Below are 12,237 nucleotides of genomic sequence, written 5' to 3'. Positions count from 1 at the left end.
AGTGCTATGCTTTATGTAATCAGGAAGAGAAATAAATTACAAAGTCGTGCTGACCAGGGAGTGTGAAAGTGCTTACTTCTCACTGGGTCCTGATGGTAGGTGGGGGAAGTAACAGTTCTAGTCTGTTGGTCCAGTGACTTAAAGGATGAATAAACCTGCAATTGCCCATATCTTTTGCTAGCTTTCTACTCCTAAGTGCATCAACAAGTGGAAATGAAGCAGGAATTTGTTTATTTTGGGACGTTCAGCCAGCCTGAAGTTTGAGGAGAGTGTTACACTAACATGGAATAATTTGAAGGGGCTAAACTATAACATGTCTTTTAGGAGAGGATGGCACTTGTTAATTTTTTTTTCTGATTTTGAAGTCTCTACCAGAAGGTTTTTCTCCTTCTCATTATAACACATGGCTGACATGTTTCTGGACAGATGTTAGTCAGTGAATCAGTCCTTAATTTGCCATTTGCATTCTGCTGCTTTTTTTATTGTAAAAAAACCCAAATCAACAAAACCAGAATACTGGTTCCTCACTGTTAAAAAGAACAGAAAATAAAAATTAAAAGATCCACAAAGCATCTCTATAGTAATATTGAGGCTAGTGAATGCTGCCTAGCCCAGGATGTCAGCAATGACAGTCAAAAGACAATTCTGGAAGACATCCAAAAATAAACACTGAGAAAGAGAAGCAACTGGGTTTTCTGTTTGCTTGTTTAGTGTTAGTACTATTATTTTTAAAACAAAAGAGTCAGTAATTGAGAAGAAGAAAATCTCATGCTGATTATTAAATCCTCTGGGCCCGCTGAAGCACGGAAATTTTCCCAGTAGATGTTTTTCAACGTTGCCTATATTTCCATGAGGCGTGTGAGAAACCAGTGTCTCAAAAATAACAGCTAGTAAGAAATTCCACAGATGAAATGCAGAAAACAAATTCACAGAAGAGCTCATAAAAAAGACCCAGGTACTAGTAACAATGGAAAAAAAAGCAGTGCAGTAAGAGGACTTTACCTCTGCACAGCTGGGCATGGAGAATGGAATTACCTTCACTTAATAGTAAAATAATTTTTCTAAATTCCCTACTCAGCCTATTCTTGCTGACAGAATTGCCACAGAAACATTGCATTTCAGATGCAGAAATGTTTGCTTATTTTGTCCCTGAAGATCAGAACAGAGATAGTGCCAACTTTAAAAAAAAAATAAAAATCTCGTTTTTCCCAGAAAAGTTACAAATGCAAACTGACCAAGCTTTGCATCAGCCTTCAGGGCCTTTGAACAAAGTTCTGCTACCTGTAAACCCCTGCTGTGCAATCTCTAATAGCGAACAAAACTTCTTTTGCTCCAATCACATGGAAAAAAAGTATTTCCACATGCTGCTTTCTGGCATGCACGGCTGTATTATTTGCTGGTTATTACCACTGAAGAAAACAAGGAGGAAGAAATGTCTTTCATAACCTGAATTATAGTCTACTTAAACACAAAGTGGTTCTAAGTCAAGTCATTTAGTCATCTATTCCTGTATTCAGATTTTTCATAAGGTGAATGTGAAATCATAGATTCCATTTTGATATTTTCTCTTCTGGTGATTCTTCTGTAAGAACAAGTAACTGTATGCAGTTATCTAGACATCAGTATGTAAGACTTGCTACTTGGATTATTGATGTGCATGAGAGAACACATCAAATCCTTCAAAACAGACTCAATTTTTATCCTCAGTAGTACAAAAGCCACCAATGAAAAGTCTATATTAGCCAGCTTGTACCACAGAGTTACCGTGGTTATTTCTTTTGCAAGAGGAAACTTGCATTGCTGGCCAGAGGCTTTAGCTGTAGCTGTCCGTGCTCACCATTTCAGTGCTACAGTGCTTATACAGAAATCAGGGGTTTACCACTACTGGCAGAAGAGCTAAGGTTGTGTTAGTTGAGCATTGTGTATCTCAAAAAGCAGCTTTTCATTCCAGTGTGCCCTTAAACCTTTCATTTTCAGAAGCTTCAAATGGTACTGATTTGGTCTTGTAAAAGTCATTAAATGCAGTACCACTTTGTTGTTAGATCTTGGATTCAGAAACCCAGAAAGAGAACTACAGAAATTGTTGCCAATAATTATCACCTGGAATTTTTCCATTTGGTCTCGTAAACATTTGTAGAAAAACTCATTTTGACAAAATTTGACAGAACTGAATAGAATTCCTTAGCTATAGAACTGATGGCATCTGATACTCCAAGTCATCACAGCTGACACAGAACTTTTACATAGATAATTTTCTGTTATTTCTACTTTTTTTTCCTTTCATATGTGCACAATAATTTCCATAAAATTCTATTTCAGTTTAATTTCTAATAAAATCTGTAGGATTTTATTATATGGGAACTTTCAGCTAAATTAACTGACACCTATCTTCCAGGCTCTGAGTATGTAAGATTGAACTTCCTACTAATTGCCTAAGGAAAGGTTTTATTTTGGCAACGCTCACCCCAATTGTTTAGTCTATTGTTTACTTTGTCCTACTCCCATCACTGAAGTTCTTTCCAACAAATCAGGGGTGCTAATTCTGTTTACAACTGCCTTTGAAAATATCCCGTTGGATTTTTTTGTATCAAATATGGCCAGGCACATTTCTGTTAGCCAGCTAAGATGTTTTCTCCCACAGTGAACACTTCAGGTATAACACGTCAACAGTAGAGTGTAGAACTAGCCAAGCTAACTTTAAACAAGCTAACTCAAGTTCCAGTAACAGTCTTGCTGCAGGATTATGGAGATCAGTATTTTGCTTCTTGAGTGGATTTTCAGCTTATGCTGAGCTGTGTGTTATAGTAGCCAGATTGCTGGAAGTCATGCAGGCTACTGCTGGTATGAATGACAGAAGAGGATGTGAAAGTTTTGTTAATTAAAAATGAAAGTTTGTAAATATAGTTCTGTCCCTGCAGGATCTTTCTATAAGCCTGAATCAAACCTCTACAAGACTGGGAGAGTAAAGTAAGATTAAACCCATTTAGTCTATCTTCTCAAGTGGATATGTTCCCATCTTTAAAATGAGATAAAAGTTGAATTTCCTTCTTCCTGTTACAATTCTTTAGCTTAATACTGTTTTTCTTCAAGTGGCAGCAAAGTAAATAAACTTTTTTTAAAATACTTCTTAGGAAGCAAAATTATATTAATTACATTTTTAAGTCAGCTGAAGTAAGAACCATCTAAAAAGGATATTAGCTGCCTGTAGAGCTAGAACAGCTTTTACAGAGTTAGTCCTGTAATCTTAACGTGCAACAAATTGTAGCATGAAACAATATAGATAAAATTCAGAGCACAGACATCACCACTGAAGTGACCAGTCAGTCATCAGCTACTGGGAAATACTCTAAGTAGTCTGCTACTTTGAGAGGCAAGAGTCAGATATTGCAAGAATTTAGAAAAAATAAAGCTCTCTGAGAATTAGAAGAAATCTTTCCTTGTTATGTGGATCAAGCTTTATGAAATAGGATAACTGGTACAGATTGAGAAGAAAGGTTACAGAACCAATAGCTGCACAGGAAGATGGAACAAGCAAGAACAGGCAGGATGGAATAAGCAAGATGGAACAAGTAATGATATTTGTGACAGCAAGAATACAATTAGGAAAGCTGTGTTCAGATGTGGCAAAAGATGTCTGGATATTGACTCCGTAATTGGTGGAGGGGTTTCCCCCTGCCTTTTTGGGACCAAAAGTTAAAAGAACAATTCCATCATCAAAATTGCTTTTTGTCTTCATGGTATATGTCTATCTTATGTGATCTGAATGGAAAATAGCAAAGTACTTGGTGTCTGATCCAAGGGGAATTTGTCCATCTGACTTCAAAAAAATCTGGACCACTAAGGACCTTTACATACAGCTTGTTCCTTTCTTCTACCTGATGTTCCTTTCAAGTCCTGATGTGCTTGCAATACAGCAAACCTGGATGAAAGCTCTTTTTAGGAACTGCATGACTGCTCTAGATATGCCTTTTTCTGTAATCCCACCTACCTAATCAGACTGGGGAGTACAGCCCCTGACCTTTTTTAGGAGAGGGATTGGACTAGATGATCTCTAGAGGTCCTTTCCAACCCCTACCATTCCATGATTCTGTGAAAAAAAGTGTATAGTCCTCAACAGCTCACTTTAGAGATTAGGCCATAAACTCACAAGTATCAAAGTATAAGCAGGTACTAAGTACTACAGTTTTTCTTCCCCCTTAGTCTTGATTTTCTTCAGTCCAGAATACCACTGTAAGCTTTTCTTGTAGTCATCCCCTTTCATAAGTTTTTTTAACCCCTTTCTTCCCTACTAGTTTTGTCTTGGGTGACCAAGAAATATACAGGATAATTCTGTAGGCATAGGAGACTGACAAGAAATCAAACATACACATCTTTGCTTCATTGCTACAGGACTCAGCTTATAAAAAACATCACTTGGTGCCTGCCTGTTTGAGAATTAAAGACACATACTGTCCCTAAGTAACTTTAAAAATATCTTTTTGTTAGATTTCAACAGCACTTTCATGAGCAACTGTTTGAGCAGACAGTCGTTTTTTACAATATTCCCAAGCTTTGCAGAGAATTAAGTTTTATCTCAGATATGTCTTGCCACAAAGATTTCACTCTTTTAATGGATGTGTTACCTGAATAAGTTTTCTGTACAGACAAGCTCAGAGCAGTTAGTCACCTTTGATTCCGTTTTTCTGCTGGTGCGGATGTAACTCCCTGCTGGCAATCACAGTTCAGGCCTATTATTTCAGATTTGTTTATAGTAAGATTTAAAGATGAAGATTTGGGTTTCATACTGTGCTCAGTATTCTCTAAAATTCAGCCATATGTTCTCTGTGGCCTAAAATGCTACCACATGATTTACTTCTGTCCTAGTTACATAATTACTTTAGTAACAGAATAGATCCTCTAGAGTTTCCTACATCTTCTCCTAATTACCTGGTTGCAAGAAAGACTCCATTAGCTAAATAGTATCCATCTGAGGTTTTTCTCATTACTATATACACTGGATTCCACATAATTTTGTGAAGTTCCCTGGAATTTCTACTGATATAAATGAGGCCAAAATTTGAACCAGTTTAAAACTATTTATTTTGTATTAAAAAAGGCACCTACTACAAAGTTTTCGTTACAAGCTTAGATTGTTACTGAAACAATAACAACAAAGAAAAGTTTGTGTAAAATATTTAGCAGGTTAATTCTCCTCTTTACTCCTTCCCTCTCAAGTTAAAACCTTTTATTAAAAGACCTCAACAAACACCTAAAAATGGCCTTTCTTCTTGAAACACATGCCTTTGGTAATGTATCAGAAACCTGCTAATAAAGGGAATATAAATACTTTTTTTCTATATTAATATAACATTTTAGTGTTTTTCTCCCTTTCATGGAGAGGTGTTTACACAAGATGAAAGTACTCACCTTCTGAATGCCTTAAAAGCCTCTGACCTCATTAAAGTTGTCTTAGCTCGTGCTGGATCAAAACTGTTAAAAAAAGATGAGACAATAGTATCAGAAAAGGCCTAACCACTAATCTCTGCACATCTAAGTTATCATAAAAGCATATTGGCTGGTTAAAGGATTTGCTTACTCTTCAAAGTCTGCAATAAAAATACGTAAGGCTAGTGGTACATTGTTATTGCAGTAAGAAAGTTCACTGAGTAAGAAATATTCCTCACTGAGGCAAATGAGAGGTTGACTGTGGGAAAGATTGGGTTGTAAGGAATGGAGCTGACAGTTAAACACTATTTCAGACAGACATTTTTAAGCCCACAGTTGGCAGTGATCCATGATGAAGAACAATGACCTTATTTGTAACATCAGTATTTTAGGAAGGCTAGGCTGAGAGATAGTAAATTGTCTTATTTTCTATCACAAAAATAAAACTATATTACTTCCATCAGTTTAGCAATTTAAAATGTAATGAGTAACAGTTAATTACAACTTTTTAAACATGCACACCATACAGTTTTCTTGTCATGTCGTTTAGACCATCATTAACACCTTGCACTGTTCTTGCACTACTTGGTTCCCAAACAAAGGAAGTTCTTTGCAGCTTTGTCAATCATTTGTTGTAGGTGTACAAAAGAGTCTGAAGAGAATCAAAAGCTCTGCATATACTTTATGGCTTCTTACCATGTACTCTTTCATGTTATTGTACTCGGCTATGTGGGCTTCATCTGTGCTAGCACATTCTAGCCTCTGAGTTTACTACACAGCAGATTTATTGAGTTTAGCAGAAAATGAGACCCAGCCATTTAAATTGGATGTAAAAATACTGTAAGGAAGTGCAAGGTTTCAGTGAGTGACTTCCAGCACCTCCCAGTTTCCAGCCTCCCTCTCCTACCTCTTGCTCTGGCACTATTCCTTTCTTTCAGCTCTGCCTTAACCTAAATCCATACCAGATGCTGCTAGTGGCTGTTTAGCTTGATGCTATGAACTGTGGGCTTCATTTCTGGGTACCAATATAAGTAATAGCTCAGACACAATTGTTCCCACCCTCCACTTGGCACCTTCCTCAGAAGGCCATCTACTCTGGCACCTTTCTCATCCATCCTGACAAATAGCATTGGGTTTGCCACCTTACAGCTCTCACTCTTGGTACCGGTTACAGAAACCTGTCATTTCTCAGTAACAGTCAGAACTTTTTTTTAACTTCTCAAATCAAGGAAATCAAATCAGATTAGTAAAAATTTTCAGAGTCGCAAAAGGAGTGGAAACATACTGAATTATATTAAGGAAAGGCCAGGGCCTTGATATCCTATAATCTATGAAATGTTTATGCACCAGAGAAACATTGTTATAGTAAGGATTTAATAGAGAAAAAGCATGTGCATTAGTAATGTGTAGTATAGTAATAAAAAATAAATAACTTTTTTCATGGAATGACAAAATCTTTGAGTTAGAAACACTCTCGTTTTCACCATATCAACAGTGAAAATCAGAAGCATCTTAACTGAAATTAACCTGTTTCTCCTGCTGAAAACCTTCCAACTTTATTGTGCCGTGAAATTATGTGGTTAATTTATGACTCAGAAGAGTAGAAGCACAGAAGTACAAGGATAAGCATAGAATCCAGAATTTTAAAGTAGTTTACAGAACAGAATGGTCAGTGCCAGTACACAGCTTGAGTAACTGCAGTAGGGAATCTACAGAAATACTATCCCAGTGAATTATTTTTTTTAAGTAATGTACACTTTCCATTTCATGCTGACTTGTATGAAGATCTCTTTAAATTACCTTGTTTTCCCTAAGCTCTGAAGAACAGAGCCAAATTGCCAGAGAAGACATCTATGTTGCGTGTGTAAGAATAAGTCCAAAACAACCACTCAATTTCGTTTCTCCCCATATGTCAGAGTTAGAGCCTGCAGTATAAACTGGAAGCAGTATTAAGCAAAGATCTGAATTCCACTTTAATTTTTATAGGGAGTTCTGCTGTTTGCAGGGCAGATTGATTTCCTGGGAAGCTGTCACCAGCACGCAGAATTGAATTCCACAAAGACTGGCGGTAACAAAAGCATCATGCTTAAACAGCTGTGTTGTTCTCTCACATTCGTTTTACATTTTTAAAAAATCTAACCCAACATCCTGTACTGAGAAACTATGCTTATTGGCTAACTGTCCTCTATGTAGAAAGTTACAAAAGCACCAGTAGCTTGAACTTTAATTCACTTAAATCCAAAAGGAGACAAGCCAACAAAGGAAGTAAATGGAGCTGGTCTGTTGATGTCTTTAGTGTATAAATCATAGTATTTTTTTTTTCTAGTTCAGGTATTTTATTATTATCTGTGCACTGATTTACTTATGTGGGCAGCCTTCATTTATGAAGCTTCTTGGCTGGTGATTTCAATATTTGAAAGTTAGGACTTATGCCATATGCCAAGAACAGAAAGAACCTAACAGAAAGCTTTAATGTTGATCAGAGCATATGGGTTTGCTTCTTGAGTCTATCACAGATGTCCTGCAGGACCTGTGAATGACTTTTTACCCTTCACTTAGCTTCTTTACCTGTAAATCAGAATTTTTCCCTACTTTCTGAGTTGCTCCATAGGGAAGATAATTAAAAATAGTGAGATATGGTTTCTCGCCAGCATATTTTGGCAAGAAGGACAGTTGAAGCAGAACAAAATATTTCTTCTCAGGGCTGGTTTAATGTGATCTTAGTAAAAGCCTACCTTAAAAATTACTCTACGTTTCAGTAACAAACTTGAGTCTGGCAGGAACACAACCTGTACTATTTTTTAGCAGATGAAAACTATTCCAGTCAGATTCAGGGAGATACAAAATGCAAAAAGATCACTGTAGCCATACTCTACATCTGGTAAGAAGGCTGGATTTTGGAAGTTTTCTCAGAGCTAGCAGGAAGGATATTTTCTACACACATAAGTTAATGAACTTTATAGAGAGCTATTGCTTGACAGTTGTCTGGCTTAGGACTGCGGAACCATCAACTGTTGTTGTCTTTCCGAGACATAACTGTTCCAATTTAGAGAATCAATTTTGGATCAAATCAACCTCTCTTTGTCAAAAACTCATGCCACTTTTTTTTTGATATTTCAGGTTCATGCTCAGCTATTTGTAATATGAATGAATTTAGAAAAAACGGGCTTAGAAATCTTTTGTTATCCAAAGGTCAACCAAATAAATATCTATAATCATCATTTATTATCTTTTATAACTCTGTATAGAAATAGAATCCAATGACAGACTCCAGAAAGTTATCTAATTACTCCATTTTGAATACCCTAGGTTGTTGGTGTGGCTCAAGCAATCAATAAGAAATCTGGAATTGGTGGCACTTTCACTGAACAAGATGAAAAGGTATAAAAGCTAGACATTTGTGTTTTTTGTGCTTTCAGAGGGGAATATGGGGAGGATATGCTATTACTTTTCACACAGATTAGAAATTCTAAAGTTATTAAAAACTGAACACCTCTGAAAAAAGTAAAAATTCCTGGTAATACTGCAGATTTATATCTCTATGAAGCCATGAGAAATGTGGATGTGAAATAGTTTAATTTCTGGATCAGCATGCTATCTCTTTTACATCTCTGAAACACAAGCTCACTCTACTGAAATGCACTGTAAACAGTTTCATAACTTTGAATAGACATAATTTGTAATTAATTGGTTCAAACCCTCCTGGTATCACCAACAAACATATTTTTAATATTAAAATTTTATATAGTCTTTCTTTTTAAAATACTGTATCATTTCTCAATATGGCAATTGCAGGACAAGAAAAAGCCCTGGATTAATTATGAACAATATGTGAGATATTCGGAAGAGCAGACAGAACCCTGATTCCTAATTCTTACACTTCAGTTGCCTTCCTTGCATTTCCAGACTACACATTCAGATTGGTACAGCAAAAACCAAGCTGCACTCAGGATGAAGAAGTGGACTCTACCCTCAGCAATAAAAAAAGCACAGTTCACACTCTCCCTTTGAAAACATCCTCTTTAAAATAAAACACATACTAAATATCTGCAGGATCTCAGAATTAATCCCATTCAGAAAGGGAAAAAATTGCAGTTTTGCTATGTGAGCAGAATTTTACTTCCACTTTCCAAGAGGCTGAATTCCCCAAAATAAGAGAGGCTGATTGGCTGCACTCAGGTTTTCTAGAAAAAAATATGCATTGCTGCAAAATGTCTTCATTCATCAATCCTACTTTTACCAGGATAAAATGTGAAGATCATTACTTTTTAAAAGTGAGAAGAGATTCTTGAGGCAATTACAAATGACGGGTAACTGAAAAAAAACCAACCCTGAACGTGTGGTTGTCAAAAATAATTTTAAAATATCAATTAATATTTCAAAGATAAAACAAAAAATTGCAGTAGCTTATTTATTTTTAATAGAGTTAAGAAGCTGTGAGACATTATCTTCATGAAATGTTGATGTTCATTTGTCTTCAGGATTTTGCTGCATATTTGGCCTTTTGTGGAATTGTTCTCCACAACGCTCAATTGTATGAGACATCTCTGCTTGAGAACAGGCGTAATCAGGTATGGTCACCAGTTTTTTTCCAAGAATAGAGGAATTACAATGGTTAGCTGGTAATCAGTGCCTGCTCCTGATATTTCTTATATGGTCATTATTCCCTGTCTAGTTTTAACTATTCTAATTGAATGCTGTGTATTTCTGATAAAGTTCTAACTAACTGCACTGAGAATTTGCTGGGCACATTCTAGTTTGGGCTACAAGAAATGGACTGTCTAAGGGAAGAAAATAAAGCTACAAGTCAGAATATTCATTCCCTGTCAATATACTTGATACTGCCTGAAGTTACCCAGTTGCTGTCTGTATATATTATACAACACACTCAGGAAATTTCAGATAGAATTATCCCTGCATAATGGTAGAGGTTAAACAGATTGTTCTTTTAATCTACTACAATTATAAATAGTCCCTAACCATGTTTTCAGTAGTGACCAGATGGAAAACTGAATTTCCTTCTGATTAATATAACTGTATTTTGCAGACATCTTTGTAACTCATGGGTTAGTAATGCTGTGGCCTTTATGAGTGAATATCTCTGCCATATATGGCATGAAAAAGTTTTGGAGAAACAACTAGGTAGCAGTTGTTTTAAATTTTTTCTGGCAGGTCCAAGCTTCCACGTGACTATCAGTGTTTGTAAATCGGTACAAATTTGGATAATCTTTTCCAGTTGGCTCCATGCTTCTTGTGAGGAAAAAAAGTAATATAATACAAGCACATCTGAGCACCTAAATTGTTTAGCAGCAGCTTCGAAATATAGGAGACTATATCTAAATGATGTTTTCACCAAACGAGTTCGTTAGGATCAACAAAAGTCTTAAGAATTGTAAATATCACTGCTTTTAGAATGCACACATGAGCCATAGGAAACTATTAAGTTTTCTAAGGACAAGTAACTGTGTGATGTCTAGATTTCTCAGGTTTCATTTGATAAACTGTTAATGTCTAAATCTATTCTGTCTCTCTGACCAAAAACATCAGACGGCAATCTATGCTATATATTTCTTCCATCAAAAGCATCAAACTGGCTATTATTTACTGTTTCTTTGCAGTCTGTGTAAAAGCCAAAACTTAATTTTGGTCACGTGTTGACTTCCTTGATTCAGCGAAGAGGAAGAGAATCAAAGACAGTAGTAATGATAATTATTGTTGTTTAAATCACAATTAACCAAAATTTCACAAAATATCTTTTACACAGGTACTTCTTGATCTTGCCAGCCTAATTTTTGAAGAACAACAGTCTTTGGAAGTAATTCTGAAGAAGATAGCTGCCACTATAATATCCTTCATGCAGGTGCAGAAGTGTACCATCTTCATAGTGGATGAAGATTGTACAGTGAGTATGTTTTTTGTCTAAAAGCCCTGGGAGCAGTGTGGGCTTCCCTCCACTCAGACTCAATGGTGTTTCAGACCCATAGGATGTTCTGTTGCCTTCTTGTCCTCTGCCTTTTCTTTTAAAGCAACTACTCAAATTAGGTGTTGACTTGGGAGGCTTCAGTCTTTGTGTAGGCAAAGCTACCACCTTATGCAGCCATTAGCATTATCTGTTGGTAAACTGTGGCTCTAAGCAATCTTCTATGGCATCTTGAATGCTGAACTCTTTCTTACCTCATTCTCTTGGCTATTGGTGTAGGACAGAAAAGGTTGGGAGAAAAACAATGTGGCCTTTGCTTCCTGTGCGGAATCAGTTTTAATACCTTCATACTGCTTGAGTATATCTAAGCAGGGAGTATATAAACAAGATATCTAAACAGAATCATGGCCAATCCAAAGTTGCTGGCTCACTGAAGCAAAGCACAACTTCTTTCCAATCTGCCCACCTGTATTGCTTCCCTGTTGAAAAGAGGCTGCAGAACCAGGAGCAAGATGCTATGTTGCATGCCTGATTCTTATACTGCCATTGCTAGTTTTACCTTTACTACTTGTTATAGATCGAATACAGAAGAAGAATTTACAGGATTATTATATTTACTTAGTCACACTGTCCTTGCAAGTTAGATCCAGCACCTAGTTAGCAGTCCATAGCTTGAATCTTCAGTAGAGAATCTAATTTCTGTCTACATTTAGACTTCTCAAAAAATGCTGCATGAAAAGCAACACAGATCAGTCAATGTGTTTAAAAGTTTTGATGTGCTCACTTGTTCAAGCAAAGTGGGTCTAGAATTGGATGAATGTTAAAATAAAGAAGGTCTGTGCTGACAGATAAGTTTGGCACAGCTTATAAATACTAGCATTTCTTCTCAGAGT

At 36.3% G+C, this 12,237-nt stretch overlaps 1 protein-coding gene across 5 annotated transcripts in view; it reads left to right on the top strand.

Annotated features, from left to right (window-relative positions):
- The window catches only part of PDE5A (phosphodiesterase 5A), a 134,156-nt gene that overhangs the window by 82,693 nt on the left and 39,226 nt on the right, over window positions 1–12,237 (top strand). For all 5 annotated transcript variants that reach the window (XM_061993936.1, XM_061993935.1, XM_061993934.1 and 2 more), the window contains 3 exons: window positions 8,734–8,805; window positions 9,906–9,995; window positions 11,189–11,326. In XM_061993936.1, coding sequence (XP_061849920.1) covers window positions 8,734–8,805; window positions 9,906–9,995; window positions 11,189–11,326 — 300 coding nt within the window. The remainder of the gene's footprint in view (window positions 1–8,733; window positions 8,806–9,905; window positions 9,996–11,188; window positions 11,327–12,237) is intronic.

The sequence above is a fragment of the Colius striatus genome, chromosome 3 (genome assembly GCF_028858725.1).
Source record: "Colius striatus isolate bColStr4 chromosome 3, bColStr4.1.hap1, whole genome shotgun sequence".
NCBI lineage: Eukaryota > Metazoa > Chordata > Aves > Coliiformes > Coliidae > Colius > Colius striatus.
The sequence above is the reverse complement of the archived record's forward strand: the minus strand, read 5'-3'. Positions and strand labels throughout refer to the sequence as shown.